Source organism: Tenrec ecaudatus, chromosome 12 (assembly GCF_050624435.1).
Source record: "Tenrec ecaudatus isolate mTenEca1 chromosome 12, mTenEca1.hap1, whole genome shotgun sequence".
NCBI lineage: Eukaryota > Metazoa > Chordata > Mammalia > Afrosoricida > Tenrecidae > Tenrec > Tenrec ecaudatus.
Genome location: NC_134541.1, coordinates 112,046,572 through 112,064,869, shown reverse-complemented (window position 1 = coordinate 112,064,869; position 18,298 = coordinate 112,046,572). Strand labels below are relative to the sequence as shown.

The window sequence follows — 18,298 nt, the reverse complement described above, 5'->3', positions numbered from 1 at the left end:
AAGCCATTCCTTGAAATAAGACTCTGTGTGTGCATACAGAGGTAAATCAGTTCCACTGGTTTTGAGAGATCCCAGCCTAAGACAGTTACACAGTTGATTCACAAGACTAGATTATCCCCAGGTCCGACAAATGTACTCTCTACCCTATGGAAGCATAGAAGCCAGTGAGCCCAGAGACCCACGCGTGGAAGCCCACCATCAGGAACACCTGATTTCTTAGTACACCTCTATACAAATTTATCATAGACCACAAAAGTAAGAGTTGCACATTCTCTTCTTCAGCCCAAGGGAACGCTCGTTTCCGTTGGCAAAAGTTGAGCTGTCATTTGTTACCCCTGCTGTTTGCTCCCAGTGCTGGTGAGTCCTACTCACAGCAGATGAAGCGCTTGACTGCTAACCATCCACTCTGTGACACAAGCAGCGGTCTCCTTCCATGAAGATGCGCAGCCTTGGAAACCCTGCCAGGCAGTTCTATTCTGTCCTACGGGATCACTATGAGTTTGAATCAACTCAGTGGTGATGGGTCTGGGTTGGGGTTTGGTGGTTTGCTCAGTTGGTCTGTTTTTGTGGTTGTTAGGTGATTCTGACTCATAGCAGCCCTGAGGAATGAAACACGGCCTAGTCCTACACCATCCTCACGACGGTTATGTTTGAGTCTATTGTTGCAGCCACCGTGTCAGTCCCTCTTACTGAGGATCTTTCTCTTTGGGGCAGGCCTTCCGCTTTACTAAACATGATGTCCTTACCCAGGACTGGTCCTCTCCTGATAACCTGCCCAAAGTCCAAAGTCCTAGGTCATTATTTTTATGTGAACTCTTGGGGCTGGTAATTCAGAGAAAGAATTACTCCCTGGAGACAAATGTTTCTGAGAAAACGTAAGAACAATGATGACAACATATGTACAACTATGCTTGATACAATTGATGTATAACTTGTGATAAGTGCTATAAGAGCCCCCAATAAAATGATCTTAAAGGATCAATGGGCTGACAGAAATCCTTCATTTGGTGGCTGAGTTTCTGGCTGTTGTTTGAAGGGCATTTCCAGTCACCAACTTGAAGCATTTTCATGGTTAACTGAAAGGGGCAATTTCCTCCTCACTTCCGTTTGCAGCCAGCAGGAATAGTCGTGAGCAGGAATGCCTTGAGGAAACGGCATGATCAGCTTTCTTTATGTTTCAGGGAGCTCATAATTGTGCTTTCCTTGGCATAACTCTGAGTATATCCAACCAAGTTTTTAATATAGCAGTTGGGGGGGGGACGGAGGGGGCATGCGCACACACCGAAAACTGCAAGACAGGGCAGACGTTAAATGCCTAGGGACAAGATAAGGAATTGGGATAGGAAAATTCTCTCAGAATCAGAATATGGAATCATAAAACTGAGGACATTTGACTTCGACGGTGGTTCTTGACTGGTGGCGATTTTGCTCTCCAGGGAATATTGGGTAATGTTCAGAAAAACACTTGGTCAAAAATTAGAGTGGGACCACTGCCATTTGGTGTACTTAGTAGCCAGGGATGTTGCTCCCCATCCTTCAATTCACAAGACAGTCCCCAAACAAAGGATTACAGGTCCTTAAAATTGAGTTTGTGACATGCTGAACTAGTCCCCCACCCCCACTCCCTAGCCCTAACCCATCATGATGCTAAACTACCACTTCCAGTCCCATACGACCTTCACCCGCCATCAAGCTGATGCTGATTCATGGTCAGCTCATGTGTATCAGAGTAGACACCGTGTCTACCGGGTTTTCGATGGCTCATTTTCTCTCAGTAAAGCACCGAACTTTTCTCCTGAGGCTCCTCTAGATCAAGGGTGGGAATGTCCAGCCTGTGAGCCCTAGCAGGCATCTGTGTTGAACACAACTCTTTCCAAAACTCACTGTGTCTGGCTGGGCTGTCTAGAGAAACAACACAGTGACACTCATTTGTGTATAAGAAATCATCCCAACAGAAAGTGGGTGAAGGGAGACGTTGGACAGGGCAAGATAGGACAAAATAATAATTTATGAATTATCAAGGGTTCATGAGGGAGCGGGAAGCGGGGAAGGAGGGGTAAAAATGAGGAGCTGATGCCAGGGGCTTAGGTGGGGAGCAGATATTTTGAGAATGATGAGGGCAATGAATGTACAAGTGTGCTTTACACAACTGATGTATGTATGGCTTGTGATAAGAGTTGTATGAGCCCCAATAAAATGATTTTAAAAAATAAAAGTAATTTTAAAAAAGTAGAAATCATCCAGCCCAGTTCAACTCAAGCCCAGGAGTTCAGTGCTAGGGAGCCCTCTTCAGACTCTCATAGCTGTAGGCCGATGATGCTGACAGGTGAAGCAGAAGCAGGGAGATCACAGGCTGGTAGGTGCAGAGTCACATGGATCCAAAGTTGGTCTGGCCTGCCACTTATCCCGCAGGTGGGACTCGAAATTCAATGCAACAAAAATTATTGAGGGACAAGCCAAGAACGCACATTACCACATGACAAGATGGACACATGTGCTTCTCGTTGACTGCCCAAGCCCCATCTGCCTGTACGATAGTGTCTCAGAGGACAGCAGCGCCTGTCGGACTGAAAGCAAACACGTTGTCAACATGTTAACGCGCTGCTCTCAATGAACTTGAACCAACAACCTGTCAGTTAGGAGCCAAACACTTAAACTGATACCATCCCGCGATTCCCTGGGCACTGGGTTTTATATTGTACATGCCTTACCCCTCAAAATGCCCCTGTCAAGTAAATAATATTCCACAAGCCAGTTGCCATTGAGCTGACTCTGACACGTGGCAATCCCATGGGCAGAACTACTCTGCAGAGGGGTTTCAGAGAGTGTGTGTGTGTGTCTGTTGGTTTGTTTTCAGAAGCAGATCACCAGGACTTTCTTTCAAACTCCAACCCTCAACCTTTCACTTAGCAGCGAAGCACTTTACCTATTGGTTCTACTCCTATTATCCCTACAGGTAAGTGCAATAAATGCCCAGAGGTTATAGAACGTGCCTAAAGCCAAACCCTTAGTAAGTGGGAGAAGTGAGCTTTGAACCCAAACAGCCTGACTCCAACTTAAGCGTTGATATATTTAATCACCTTAAGACACCACTGTCCCAAATTATCTTGTGAAATTATAAACCTCGATGAAAGACCAGGAGCAAACAGGGAGGAGGACACTGCCAGCAAATGTGGATGTCCAACTCGTTCTACTTCAGTTGAGAAAGAAAGTGCATAATGCTGTCCTACCCCTAACCCGGCAAAAAGGCCTTCGAGAAATAAATCCTACCATAAGGTAAACTGATCCCTAGGAAAATGAATCTCTCGAGCTGCTGGGACCCACCTGGGCCCCTGCTGGGCTGCATTTCGCTGTCACTGGCACTCCCTGTGACCAAGAGTGCTCCTGGGATGTGTTTAAACAGGAGGAAGATGGGTCGATCCTGCAGGGCTAGGTGACATGGCTCACCAAATGGAACCCAAATGAAAATCATTAAACACATTTGTTTCTTGGTGAAATGGTGTTGATTTTTTAAAGCTACCCGCTAAAAGCATTTCACCTGTGGAGTAGGGACTGGCTAATTCTCTGGCTTCCAGCTATTGAAATTTTTTCTGGACCAAGGAGGGATCTAAACACAGGGAGGAAAAAGAGCTGTTTCCCAGGTTTATCACTGAGACCAGAGTTCTGCAGAACTCTGGCTCTCCAAGCCTAAGATGCGCCAGGAGGAAAATTGGCAAGTAGGATCTGGATGAGAAAAGTCAGTGCTGTAGTAAGGTGACACAATCCTATAAAAGGACGATAATAAATAGATGACAGACCCAAATCCCCGCAAACAATTCCAGATGCCTTTGCTGGTTTCAAATAGTGTATGCCGGTGGAATTCAGCACATGTGGAAGTGTGGCACGTGAACTGCTACTGTACGCATTCTTGGGCTCAAATCCCTTCTTTGCTGAGCAACGGGCAAGTAATTCTCCCGCTCTACTCCTTGCCTTTCTAACATGTGTTGTTTTTGTTTTAAGGGTAAACAAGAATTATTTTATGAAGTTGCAATGAAAATTAAATTACATGTGCTTAACAAACACATGAAAATCACTAGCCATTCAGGAGATACAAATCAAAACTAGGAAATATCGCCACATCCACAGTGATAGTCCAATTTAAAAAAAAAACAGAAAACAACAAATGGTGAAGAGGATGTGTAGAGACTGGAACTCTTATGCACTGCTGGTGGGCTTGCAAACATGTACAGCCACTATAGTAAGCAAGATGGCACTACCTAAAACACCTGGAAATGGAAACCCCATAGGATCCAGCAATCCCACTACTGGGCTTAGGCCCCAAAGAAGAAAAAGACGGAACACGAGCAGATGTAAGCTCTCCCGTGTTTATCGCGGCACAGTTCACGATGCCAAGAAGCCAGGAAAAGCCCGAATGCCCAGAAGAAGAATGGATCTAGAAATTCTGCACACACTCGCAGTAGAATACGGCGCATCCCTAAAATATAGTGATAAAACCAGACAAAAAGATGAGATGGAAGGACTTAGTATCTATTGTGCTTAATGAAATTAGCCAATCACCAAAGGACAATTATTGTATGAAACCATTATTATAAAAATAAACACCATGATAAAGGTAGGCCCTTGTTCTCTAGGCCCTTGTTCTCAAATCACCTCATTTTGGAATCTAGTTTCCTAGGCAATGGGCCATTATGTGTGCCTAGAGCTCGTGAACCATATAGCACCCCCTTATCCGTACATCTTAAAAACAACTCTCACGGGGAAGCCCTATCTCAGCTAGGTCAGTTCCCGTGATGTGGAGAGAGGAAAAAGACTAATCAGCTCCTGTCATACAACATTACTCCATTGTCACCCCAAATTAATGGACAAGCCTACAAGAATAATTCGTTAATGAGTTACACCGGGTTGACTGGAGCAACAACTCCAGAGACACTCATATGTGAATAAGAAAGAGTTTTATAGCTAAGAGTAATTGTACATTAAGAAAACGTCCCAGCCCAGTCCAGATCAAGACCGTACGTCCGATAGTAACGGGAATGCCCGACACTAGTCCATAAATTCCCCTTCAGACACAGCACATGCAGTGATGCCAAATGGTGGAATATCGCAGGCTCATGGGTGGAAAGTCTTGTGGATCCATTCATTGGTGGTGGAAGCCTCTCAGCACTGGGGAGGGTCTCCACGTGGCTCCTCCAGTTGAGTGTGGGAGTGCAGATCCTCAACAGGAAGGGTGAGCTCAGCAAGTCTCCACATGGCTTGTCCACAGGAAGACCAAGGCAGAGAGAGAGAGAGAGAGAGAGTTCCAAGAATCCTCATGAGGAGGCCACGCCCACAAGGAGGCATCATCAGGCTGTGACCTGATTGACAGGCTAGACTCCACCTCCTCACTCTTAATACCCTCAAGTTGACACAGGACTATGTAACTACCACAGCAGACTTTACTGGAAACCCAAGTACAGGGGCAGCAGGGTAGAAGGCAGGTCTCTCCTGGAGAAGGTTTGATAGACACGGGGTATTCAGACTTCTGAGTTAATGGGGCAGGCTGGGTCTCTGTGTTTGTGCTCTTTGTAGGGAGCAAAATCAAATAATTGAGCTCAGATTAGCCTGTAAAAGTTGGCTTGAACCCATGAGATTCCCTCTTCTCAGCTGTCAGTAGTCATGTCTATAATTAAACAACCAAATTAGTTTCCTGACAACATTTAGCCAATGGAACATGGGATCAACAGATGTTCTGAGTTCTTTTTACATAGAATGAAGAAGAAGAATATGCCACCTTTTGGTCCCTTTGTTCTGCAGTATTGAAAGAAGGACTGTTCCCCCTAGTCCATAAATCATCTGAAGAGAGAGAGTGTGTATGTCTTACTCAAAGCACTACTTTCCTTGGAAGACCTCAGCATATCATGTGACATATCAGAGGCCAAGAGTGCATGTGGTTTTGTTAGCTTGTTTTTATTTTATTTTTGCTTTGTGGAATGGCTGACCTGGATAATTGATGAGGCCACTGCATGCTTTATATTTTGGTCTCGTCCTCTTTGGACAGGATCTTTATCTCTTTCTTGTCCTCAAGCCACGCCTCGTGACACTCGAGTGCTACCTGGGTCTGAGACCTTGAGGTATTAGCCTGGCCAACCATGTGTATCTTGCAAGCCTTGTCTGGCTTCATGAGCATCCACTCGTCCTTGAGTAAGTTCCCCTTCGCCTACAGGTACAGGCTGTGACACATGTGGGGGCCAATCTTCTCAGATTCATGGGTTTGCTGACAGCTGGTACAGGATTCTCATGGCCACGCTCTTGGGCATTTGAGCATTGGCAGTACTCTTTCATTTACAAATGCTCACATGCCCGCCATTCCCGTGGACTGAGTTATTTCTCTGACCGCAAGCATGAGAATGGACAGTCATGGGTCTGGGTTGACCAGGCCTTTGATCAGTTTCCAGATTTGCTGAGGAACGCGGACTTTGGTCTCCTTGGGGTCCAACTAGACCTTCCGGCTCAACTCAGCAGGCGCTGGGGGTGAGCCTCATGTGCACCCTGAACATCCCCAGAGCTGTGATCATAGGACTGAAGAGAAGCAGTGAACGTGTACTTAACAAGTCAGGAATGAGAGGATAAGTGAATGGAAGACTTATTGGGGAATGAAAAATGAATGAATGTTATGCATTATAGTCGTTTCACAATTTGGGTTTTACAGAGTCCAGATACACTTGTCTGTGTGTGATCAAGCAAACATACCTCCAGTTAACCTCGATTGAGTGGAACTATATTGGATTACTTTGTCCTGTTTGTTATAGGCTGAATTGTGTCCACCCCCCTCAAAGATACGTTGAAATTCTAGCCCCTGAACTGCGACTTGAACTTTGCTTAGAAATATAGTCTGTTTGGAAAATGCTCTCGGTTACTGAGGTCATAGTAGGTGGGTCCTAATTCCTTCAGAGGGTTATCATTTAAAGTGGGAAAACAGACATGGAGGCAGAGTCACATCCATGGAATACACTCTGTGAAGAGGCATCTATCTACAAGTAACAACAACAACAAAATCGCTGAGGATTGCCAGCAGCCTCTAGAAACTAGGAAAGAGGCATGGGACAGTTCGTCCCTCAAAGCTCTCAGAAGGAATTGACGAAATCAATAGCCTGGCTGGGAGTCCTAGTCTCCAGAACTGTGAGCCAATAGCTTTCCGTTCTTTAAAGCCACTCGCTCTGTGATCGTTTGCTATGGCAGTTCTGGAAAGCTAAGACACGAGGTGCATCCTTTAATTTGGGGGACTCCTTAACCGTGGGAAAGTCGTGTGCCAGTGTTGTTCATTGCCACCGAGGAGACCCCAGCCCACAGCAGCCCCAAGTATAACGGAGCCAATCCTGCCCCTGCCCGGTGATCAATTGTGGCTCAGACGGCAACCCATGCGGTTGTCATTGGCTGACTTTTGTAGGCAGATCACCCGGCCTTTATTCTTGGGTCCACCTTCGTCTAAAAGTTCCACCGGACCAATCAGCAGCAACAGAATAAGCAAAGGAGAAAGGACGTTGTCCAGGCTTTCGTTTTACTTGGATCCGCCATCAACACCCATCGAGGTAGCAGTGAACAAATGCAAGGAGAGACTGCATTGGGGAAATATGCGGTGAAAGACCTCTCTGTAAGCGTTAAAAAGCAAAGAGGTCCATTTGAGGACTAAGGTGTGCCTGCCCAAAGCCATAGTCTTTTCAATCACCTCATAGACACAGGACGGTAGACAATGAGCAAGGGCGATTAAAGAAGAATGAATGCATATGAATTACAGTGGTGAAGAATAGTGAATATACCATGGGCTGAATGCTTCTCAGAAATGAGAACGGTGAAACTTTGCCTCATGTATTTTGAACATGTTATCAGGAGGGACCAAATCCCTGGAGAGGAACATTGTGCTTGGTAAAGTAGAGCGTCAGGATAAAGGAATCTCCTCCATGACACTGATTGACAATGTGGCTTCAACAAGGGGCTGAAGCATAACAATCAGGAGGATGGCAGTGTGTTGTTCTGCGGTACATCAGGCTGCCTGTCATAAGTTGACACTGACTCGATACCATATAACAACATATGTATTACAATTGTATGTTTAATATTTCTCTTTAATTTCTGAACAGCTTTCTTATGGTATAACTGCCACACTATCAACTATGCATATTTGAAGCATTTAATTGGATACATTTGGCATAGCTATACTTCCACAAACTATCATCACAATTAAGATCATGAACATATATTGTTTTAAACAGGGTTCTCGAGAGAAGCAACACCAGGACACTTGTGAGTACATATGAGTGGAACCGTTTATAGAGTGAAAAGGAATTATGACAGCAAAGTAGCCCACCGGCCAGTACAGAGAGCTCACTCCAACTCACTTTTATGGGTCAGTTGATATAGTGAAGTTCTTTCCAACTCATAGCCACTAGGTCCCAAGGACAAAGAAGCAGAAAGGAGGAAGTGGTGAGGGGTGGTAAAGCATCGCAGAGGCCAGTGGCACAGGGTGGCAAAGCAAGTCACGGTGGACTCTCACAGCATGACAGGCAAGGGGACTGGCTGGAGATGCAGGATGTCAGGGTGTGGCCAATCGGCCCACAGGTGGTGCGGCACGGTGAGGCGGTGCGGAGTGGCACCGCACAGCATGATGAGACAGCCCAGAGGTGGCACAACACACTGGGAGAAGCAAAGCAGCTGAACGAGCCTGTGCATGACGATCCAACCAACCAACACAGAGGGAGAGCAAGGTGGAAAGCATCCCATTTGATATCTAGGCCACACCTCCACGGGATGTCACCTGATCAACAGGCTAGACTCTACCCTTATCTTCTTACAGGTGCCAAGTTGGCACACCCAAAAAACCCTAACCATTACATACACCAACTTCAAAAGTTTCTTCATGGCCCTTTGAAATCAATTCATTATCCCTTCCTCCAGATTAGGATTTTTCCCCCCTTTTTTCTTTTTCAACTTCGTATGAATAGAATCATACAGGCTCTGGCTCCTGTCCATTAGCTTAAGATTATCCATTGGGATGAATCCATAGTCTAGCACGTATCAGGAGTTCACTCCTTTATTGATGACCAGCATTCCATTCCATAAAAACCACGAGACTGATTTTCCATTTGGGGTTATTACAAAGGAAACTGTTATGAACATGTAGTTGTGAGTCTTTGTGGGGCTGTAGATTTCATTTCTCTTGGGTAAATACATATCTTGGAGTGGAATGGCTGGGTCATGGGGTCTTTAGCATCTTTAGTTGCTGAGCTGTTTTCCAAAGTGGCCGTGCCCCGTGGCAGTCCCACAAGTTGTCTTAGGAGAGCTCCAGTTCTCGTCAACAACTTGGGATGGTCCATTTCTTTGCTTGGCTACTACCCTAAAGGCTGGCACTTGGGACCCACCAAGTAGGCCACAGGAGAAAGGCTTGGTCCATAAAATGTGCATCATGAAAATCCAATGGAGCAGTTCCTATTGCCTAAGACAGAGCTCACCATCAGATTGAATCTATGGCAATATTGTTTTTCTGTTTTACTTTTTTATTATTTAGTGGCGGTACAGTGGTAGCTCATCAAGATTCCCATTTTTATTTCCTTCACACCTAGTGGTCCTTGCATGCATGGCCTTCCTTCAATGCTTTCTCACGCTTTCATCAAGACTCTGTCCTTCGGGAAGTTTCTCCTGAACCATCAGAATGAGCTAAGCCCCTCTTCTGTGCCCCATAGTCTGCACCCTGCTTACTCGCATCACTGTATTAAGTCGAATTGACCTTTTGCTGTGTCTGTCACCATCAGTGTTAAGACAGCCATACATACATTTAGAGCAAAGGCCTCAGTTTATGTTGCCCCTGTACTACATGCATTGTATGCACTTACATTTTGTGTTTCCTGGAATTCTCAGAGTAATCTAATGTAGCTACTACTGTCATCACCCTTGAGATGCCCATGCCCTGCAAAAACAAAAAGAAACATACTGCCGTGCAGTCCATTCTGACTCACGGAAACCCTATAGGAGAGAGCACAACTGTCCCATAGGGCTTCCATGGATGAAATGACCACATTTTCCTCCCGGGGAGCAACTGGTAGATCTGAAGAACCCACCTTCCACGGGGCAACTGAGTGCTTAACGACAGGCTCCTTGTCACCATTTTATACACGTGGAAACCAAAACAAAAGAGGGTAAATGACTCATGCCAGGTGCAGCATTAGGATGTGGCAGAGCCAGGCCTCAAAATAAAGGCTCTGACTCAGAGCGCCTTCTGGTAACCAACACACGGCCACCCACTGTCTCCTGCCTTCTCAAGGGGCCGGTATTGACTTAGCCAAGAAGCACACCAAGAACGGGCTTACTTGTGCTTACTAATCTGTAGTGAACAATTCCACACGTTTTCACCATATCAGAGACTCTGATTCTAAGCAGAACTTATTCTGCCTCGCTCCCAATACAGCATCACCTTTCAAAACACCATCTCCTTTCAAATTTACAGTCTGACAGGTGAGAAACAGCATCTTGGGGGCATTTGGGCACATGCTGTTCTGAAAGGCTACAGAACTTGAGTCTCCCGCTGTGCTGGCTCCCAACATACCAGGCTCTCCTGGTAACAGGAGATTCACCTGAGTCAACCAGACAGACCCAGAATCTTGTGGTTTACGAATCAACATCCCATGGTGGGAGTGCCAACCAGAATCCTTGTACCAAGAGGGAAGAAGGCTGGTGCGTGGCCTCTGGGATTTCCCTACCTTGGGCTGGGAGCTCATCTGAAATGTCCTTCTTCCCTGTGTGCATCTATTGAAAACTTGCCCATCTGCCCATCTGCCTCCCCGGAGTTCCCAGTAATAGTCCATCTTGTCTTCTCACCTTTATTTAGTGCTTCTTCATAGGCTGGTTTTATAAGCGCTACTCTGCCCCGTGCGGAGTTACCATGAGTTACAACCAACTCCATGGCAACTGGTCTGGTGTTGATTTAGGAGCCAAGGTTAACCTTTTGGAAACAAAAACCCAGGTCTCTGGCTGGGTTAGGTTGGGTTCTCCAGGGAAGCAAAACTGGTGACAAGTCTATATGTATATGAAGGGTGACATTGACATCAAGAAAAATGGCACGCTAAGTTAAAGAAGTGGTGAGGCCCTGTTTGGTTGTCAGATATTACACCGGAAGCTCATCTTGACTCTCATGGCTGCCTGGGGCGGGGAAGCCAGAAGATCAGAGGCCAGTAGAGACAGAGACAGATTGGCAGATCAGATGTTACAGTAGGCCAGAATTGTCCTGCAGTGTCATGAACCATTGGCACATGTCCCAAAAGACACAGGATCCAGGCAGAAAGGAAGGTGAGAGAGAGAGCCAATTTTCCACGGGCATCTCTTTTATAGCTATCCAATCGACCACACCCCCAATGAGACCTCCACAGGCGGTGCCCTGCATCTTATGGGGGAGGACATAGTGCCAAACCAAACAGAATCCTGGCCTGGCCAAGTTGATACAAGACTTAACTATCACACTGGCTTAGGTCTCTTCAGATTCTTCAGCAATAGGAATCATATCCAGACCTTTCTTTCTCTCACATTTTAATACTTTCCATATTTTCTGTTTGTGAAATAATTGGCTTAAAACAAAAATTTTAAACTGCTTACCAACTTATTTAATACTCACATGCCAAACATGCAGTTGATCATTTTCAGGGGATACTACGTCCCAGGAATGTGTACAAATATAGGAAGTTCTTACATAACCTAGCATGGACCATCAATTATATTCATTGATTTTTACATATTCTAAAAGACACTCAAAATGAAGACAGATGTGAACTGGCTGACGGCTTGTTCTGGTTCTTGAGATCCTCCAGGCATTTTCTTGAACCCACACCATGCAAGACGCCACCTCGCCTGGCCAGACTGACCCATCTCCACTCTCTCGCTCGCTCGCTGGGTTCCACTCCCTTTGCTCTGTCTCTGCCTCTAACACAACGCTCAAGGGCCACAGAAAGCCCCCAAATCCACAATACCAACTAATATCACACACCATCCCACTAGGGGTGAGTTCATGAAGAGTTTTTTAAGTTGATAGTTTTGTATGGCCCGAGAATGATGTTATCAATATCCAAATCGACCTTGGATGTGCAGGGGGGGAAAGTCCTTCAGCCTTGCTCTAACCCATCAAGGATCTTTGCTATTTACAAAGCAAAATATCACCTTAAAGAAGTATTTCCTTACCACTGGCTGAGGATACATCCCTCTCCTGTTAACTCCCTAGGAACACTAACACCTGAGCTACCTGGTTTGTCTGAATATGTGTCCTCTGACACCCTCACTCCCAAGAACCTCTAAGAGGAAAGGAACTTTTTCTGGTTTACTTATTTACAGCTACCGCTCCTAGAACACGACCGGTCACAAAGCAGGCGCACCGTGCTTGTTCAGTGAATAAAGGGGATGCAAGCGCGGGTTATTATTCTCTTTTCCTTTTTATCTTTATATTTCTTATAAAGTTGACATGTTTAAAGTACACGTAGGACTTCTGTAATAAAATTAATAATGTGACCACAAAAATAAAATGGAAAGAATAAAATTAGCATACCAAATCATGGAACCAGCACAAAACTCTGCCTTGAAATCTAGTAGGTAGGTTGACCACAATTCACAGTCTCCCAGAGTCTGGACTGTTTATGAAACCTGAAACACCGGCCAATTGAATGCCATGCTTGCTGCTCAGTGTGCCTTGGACTTTTAAATAATAGTCATCTCTCCTGGGCTTATATAAAGATTGCTGCCTGAGCTGATTCCAAGGCTGTGTTCATAGCACATTGATTCCTACCTTAATGCTTTTGCTGATGCAATTACCCCTCCCATTGCATTTCCTCTAGTCTGCCACTTGCCCCCCACTCACCCACAGTTTCCCCTGTCCAAAATCGAGACCACCCTTTAAGAGCCATTCAATGTCTATGAAGAAATGGACACAACAACAGACAACACTTTTTCATAAGAGTTGGCTCTTCAAGAGGCACCTTGTCTTCGTGCCTCCCTCAATTCATTGCAGTTGGTTGAAAGCAATCTTTCATCGCAAACCACACTGAAGTGTCATGATACATTTTCCAACGGAGTAAAGGAGGGTGGGGTTGGGGACCCAAACAACTAAAAAAGCAAAGCAAAACAAAACCAAAAAATCAACAACCACTGTTAGCTGATAAGTGCAGCCAGAAGCAGGGGCAATCATGTTCTACCTTCTTTCTTATATAAGAAAACACGAAATGGTCTTCAAGGAATCCAGAGGCCTTGTCCACACACACATACCCATAGGAAGGCTGGGAGGTGGACAGTCATTATTGGGAATTCACAAAGAAACAGACAAGGAGAAGTTGTCACAGGCAAGCTTGGAATAATTCTTCAAGTACTGTTGGGTATCATTCCCTATGCCCTAGGACCACAACCGTTCAGCACTGGTCAAGGGCTTACAATATCCCAGGCACCGTGTCAAGTGAGTACATATATATTATTTCATTGCACTTTCCCAGTTGCTGGAAGTGGTCTCACACCGTGCCATGGAGTCAATTGTGACTCATAAAGACCCTCCACGGCGGAGTCGAATTCCTGTGGGTTTCTGAGACCATAACTCTGTACAGGAGTAGAAAGTCGTGTCTTTCTGCTGCGGAGCCCAACCAATAACCCAGTACGCCACCAGTCATGATAATTAGTCCCACCTGACCCATGAAGCAACTGAAGGCCAGAGGGCTTCTCACCTAACTTCAAATCAAGGAGCAGGTGAATCCAAGATGCTTGGGATATTTCACTAGTACTTTAAAGTGATGAACACAGTTATTGATCCAAAATGCAAACCCCCACCTCATTTACCATTCAAAGACTTGAAAGAAAAAAACACCTCCCTCTCTTTATTACTCTATTATGCTAGGCTAACTATCTTCTATTTAAAAGCTGAAAAATAAAACCCACCGCCTTCAAGTCAACTTTGACTCAAAGCAACCCTGCAGGATGGACTGGAACTGACTCTCGGGGTCTCCGGGGTGGTGATCTTTGTGGAAGCAGAGTGCCGCATCTCTCTCCTGTGGGCAGTTAATGGGTTCCAAATACTTTAATCTGGGGAACAGGCTTAACCAAGCACTTAGCTACGATGCCAGCATGTCTCCCTATAAAAGCTATGTTTTTATTACATGTCATTGAGTCGATTCCAACCACAGTGACTCTCTGCACAACAGAGCGAAACATCCTGTGCTATGTTCACACTTGTCAAGTTTGAGCCCATTGTTGCAAGCACGGAGCCAACGTATCTCCTTGAGGACCTTCTTTGCTATCGTTGATACTACACATTTCAAAGACTGGTCTCTACAACCAAGCCAACCTCACCACCATTGGGTGATTCTAACACATAGTGACCCCATAAACTAAAACTAAATCTCCATGTCCTTGAGTCAATTCTGGCACCTAGCGACCATAGAGGACAAGATAGAAGTGCCCCAGTGGGATTTTGAGATATTAACTCTTAATGGGAGTAGAAAGCCCTTATGAGGCAACCAGGAATGGGGGTGGGAACGGGAAGAGGGATAAGATATTGAGTAAGGAAGAATGGTGTGGGGCCGATGGGGGTGAGAAACAGCCAACAAATAGAGGGTTTAATGGGATATTGTTGTTGATTTCAGATGGGCTGTGTAAATATATACTGTATGTTTCTTTAAAAAATAAGACTCTCCAGATTCCTTATGCTTCGACCTACATAGTGGGCCGAATGGTTAAAATTCTGGTGGAGGAAAGGAAGAAAAGTAAAACGGAATCTTTAGTGACAAACAAGTTCATCTTAAATCAAAAAGAAAGAACGTAAGCCCTGTAGTTACCGTGAGGAGCTGCTGGTGGTTTCAAACTACCGACCTTGCAGGCAGCAGCCCAACATGTTACCTCTATGGCACCAGGGCACCAACACATTCATGGATAGCAAGCGTTAATATTGTGAAAAGGTCAGTACTATCTAAAGTAGTCTCTACGTACAGTGCAATCCCGATTAAAGCCCAACTTCATTCTTTAAAGAAATGGACTCCCCAGCTAGGGGGTTCCCCAACATTGCTGTTTCAGTCTATAGTGTGGACTTTTTTAAAATCTCTGCAAAGGGAAAAAGCAGATTCTTTCTTTACGTGGAGTAATAAGATAAAGGAAGCAGTGTGTAGATATTGAGCACTTACCTTGACCTCCAAACATATTTTCTTACTTAATATTCATAAGGAAGCTATAAGCTAGATACTATCATTGTCTTGAGTTTCAGAAAATGGAGGCAGAAAAAAACAAAACCGCAAATGAGATGCTGGGAAGTGAAGTCTGACTCATAGCGATCCTACAGGACAGAGGAGAACTGCCCCATAGGTTCAAAGATATCTTTAAGGGAGCAGATCGGCACAGCTTTCTGAACCATCCACCTTTCAGTCAGCAGCTGAAGGCTCAATCACTGCACCACCTGGATTCCTTTGAGGCAAATGATACTTAGAAATGGGCCTAAACTCACATCCCTGGCAGGGATGATCCCAATTCAGCTTCTACCGTGATATTCTTTTAAGTTCTAATGTCACTCTGTGACCACAGAGGAAAACAAGGACAGACTCAGGAAGGTTCCAGAAAAGTGTGAAAGCAACAAACCTTCACGATTAATAACAGGCACTCTGGGTTCAATCCCTGGCTCTACCCCTTCACCTCACAAGCCCCAGTGTTTTCATTAATGCAAAAACAAGACAAAAAATAGATGTCCACTGCCATTCAATGCCTAGACACCCTATAGGACAGTAGAACCTCCCCCTGTGAGCCTTCAAGGCTATCCATCCTTATAGAGGCAAACCTCACAGGGTTTCCCACCTTTGTCCTTAACCGCTGCTCCCCAGAGCTCTTTTACCATCTGTTCAAGGGAATTCCTAAAACTCCTATGAGGGGTGGGGGGGTGGGGGGGGGGCGTGGGGGGGGGAGAGGGGTTGTGCAGATTGAATGTGAGCCTGCGTTTCTTAGCACAGGGTGTGGCTGTGATTGCTGTTAGTAGCATGGCAGCCTCCTGTGTAGCGTTTTCAAGACTTCGACTTTCCAAAAGCCCATCTCGTGGGCACTGTTCCCAGGTGGGTCTGAGAGGCCAAGTTTTCGGTTATGAGTGTCGTGCTTAACCGTGTGTGTTACTCAGGGACTCGCGTGCATGCTATGAGACCAGGTGGAAGGTGAAAACCTACCGAAAGCATGGGACTGTGATTAACCAAGTACAGCAGAACCATCCGAGGAAGACTGGATTTTTGACGGCAGGGCTGGAGAATGCGCATCTGTGCGCAGGAGTGGCGCGCGCGCACAAACACAATTTTCTACCTGCTGGAAGAGGCCCTGCAAAGGATCCATTCACAACAGTGTGGCCCAGCACAGCTGGGGGTCGGAGGGGTGAGAGCGCCGAGCAGTTACCTGGAAGCCAGGCAGGGGGAGCTGCAAAGCGCTCTGAGTCTGTCTTTCCCGGTTTGCAGGAGGCTTTGTGCGAGGACTCGCAGTGCCAGGGCCGGGGCAGCTGGGGAGCCCATGGCTCTGTAGAGGGGACTCGGGGCACTCCAGTGCCCGCCAACCTGCATCTGCGCTGTGAGGGTCGGGGTCTCAACTGCTGCGTCCCTCGAAGGAAACACGAAAATCCTTCGTTTCGCTGGTAAGATCCTGGCACCGCGAAGCCACAGAGCCTAGGCAAACGGAGCCTGTCCGGTTCGGAAATGCATTCCAAGATTGGACCCATCGCGTCGAGGAGAACGTGCGCGCAGGGGGAACCTGCCCTGACCGCTATACCCACCCCTCCGGCGATCTAAGCCGCCCTTGCTCGGGGTTTCAGATGCAACCGGATCCCCATGTCCCGTAAACCAGTGGCCACTCCCCGCTTTCCAGGAACGGGGGCGCTTTCAAAGGACAGGCGCCTCCCGGCTGCAAGAGAACCCTGTTCCCACGGCCGCAGGAGAGACCCTACTTCTCCGGGTCGGTAGCGAACTAGTGGATCGGAAACCCCAGACTCCCAGTTTAGCTTGCTTTACGATTTCCCGACCCTCCCTGCGCAACCCACGGGGAGGGGCCCGTCATTGCGGCACTGCGTACCCCAACACCCCCCTACCCCCCCCAACACCCCCTCCCCACCCGCAACGCAAAAAGCTCGGCTGCGGACGCTTCCTCGGCTTGCTGGGGCACTCAGCAACCTGAATGCCTGGCCCAGGCTCCCCAGGTACTCACTTCTCAGCCCCTCTGCTTTCCAGGCTGTCTCCTCCACCGCCCCATAGCACCTCAGAGGTTTCTCAGCTTCCAGATGGGTGGAAAGGGATGGCTTTAACTCCATCGCGGATTCCCGCAGGAAGGTCGATGGGTCTCCCTTACTCCATCCCCACTGCGCGCCCGCAGCGAGGCTGCTCCAGTCAGCAGCGTTTTAGGGGGCCGGGCGCTTATGACGCTGCTCTGTCTCTTCCGCTGCCAGTGCCCAGTAGCACCAACTGGTACCCAAGAGGGGGAGGGATGCAGGGCACATGCGCAATGGAAGCTTGGGAAAAGCTTGGGGGCTGGGTAGGGAGAGAGGGGGCAACGACTAAAATAAAATCAACGCAAAGGGCATTAAGGACAAGCCCCCTGCCCAAACGAGAGCCTGAGGAAAGCGTTTTGTTCTGTTGGATGCCTTTGTACTTTGTTCGCTCTGCAGGAAGCCCGTGATCTATCTGTGGGCTGCAGGGCTGTGAGTGCGATTTGTGTGTGTGTGTGTGTGTGTGTGTGTGTGTGTGTGTGTGTGTGTGTGTGTGTGTCTAAGTGAAGAATACCGCAAGGTTTGAAATCAGGAAAGGTGTGCGTGAGGCTTGTATCCTCTCACCATCCTTCTTCAATCCGTATGCTGAGCGAGTCATCAAAGAAGCTGCACTGTATGAAGCAGAATGTGGCCTGGGGATTGAAGGAAGGCTTAGTAGCAACCTGAGGGAGGCAGATGACACCACCTTGCTTGTCGAAATGAGGACGACTTGAGGTACTTGCTTATGAAGATCAAGAACTACTACTCAAAGCAAAAACAAAATTGTCCCAACTGGACCAATAGGTCACATCATGAGAACTGGAAAAAAAGATTGGAGGTGTCATGGATTTTGTCTTGCTCGGATCCACTATCAATACTCAGGGCAGCAGCAGTGAAGTAATTAAACGATTCATTCCATTGAGCAAAACTACCTCACCAGACATCTTTGAAGTGTTGAAAAGCAGAGACATTACGTTGAAGACTAGCGTGCGCCTGACCCAAGCCATGGCATCTTTGATTTCCTCAGACACACGTGGAAGTTGGACATTAAATAAG

General features: G+C 46.6%; 1 protein-coding gene and 1 pseudogene across 1 annotated transcript in view; one reads left to right on the top strand and one right to left on the bottom strand.

Moving 5' to 3' along the window:
- The window catches only part of LOC142422252 (L-lactate dehydrogenase A chain pseudogene), a 35,307-nt pseudogene extending 18,335 nt beyond the window's left edge, over nucleotides 1–16,972 (top strand).
- Nucleotides 1–17,308, bottom strand: part of BMERB1 (bMERB domain containing 1) — an 89,289-nt gene extending 71,981 nt beyond the window's left edge. Inside the window, exon 1 of the mRNA XM_075563715.1 lies at nucleotides 17,206–17,308. Within this exon, the coding sequence (XP_075419830.1) occupies nucleotides 17,206–17,308 (103 nt within the window). The remainder of the gene's footprint in view (nucleotides 1–17,205) is intronic.
- Nucleotides 17,309–18,298: the final 990 nt, after the last annotated feature.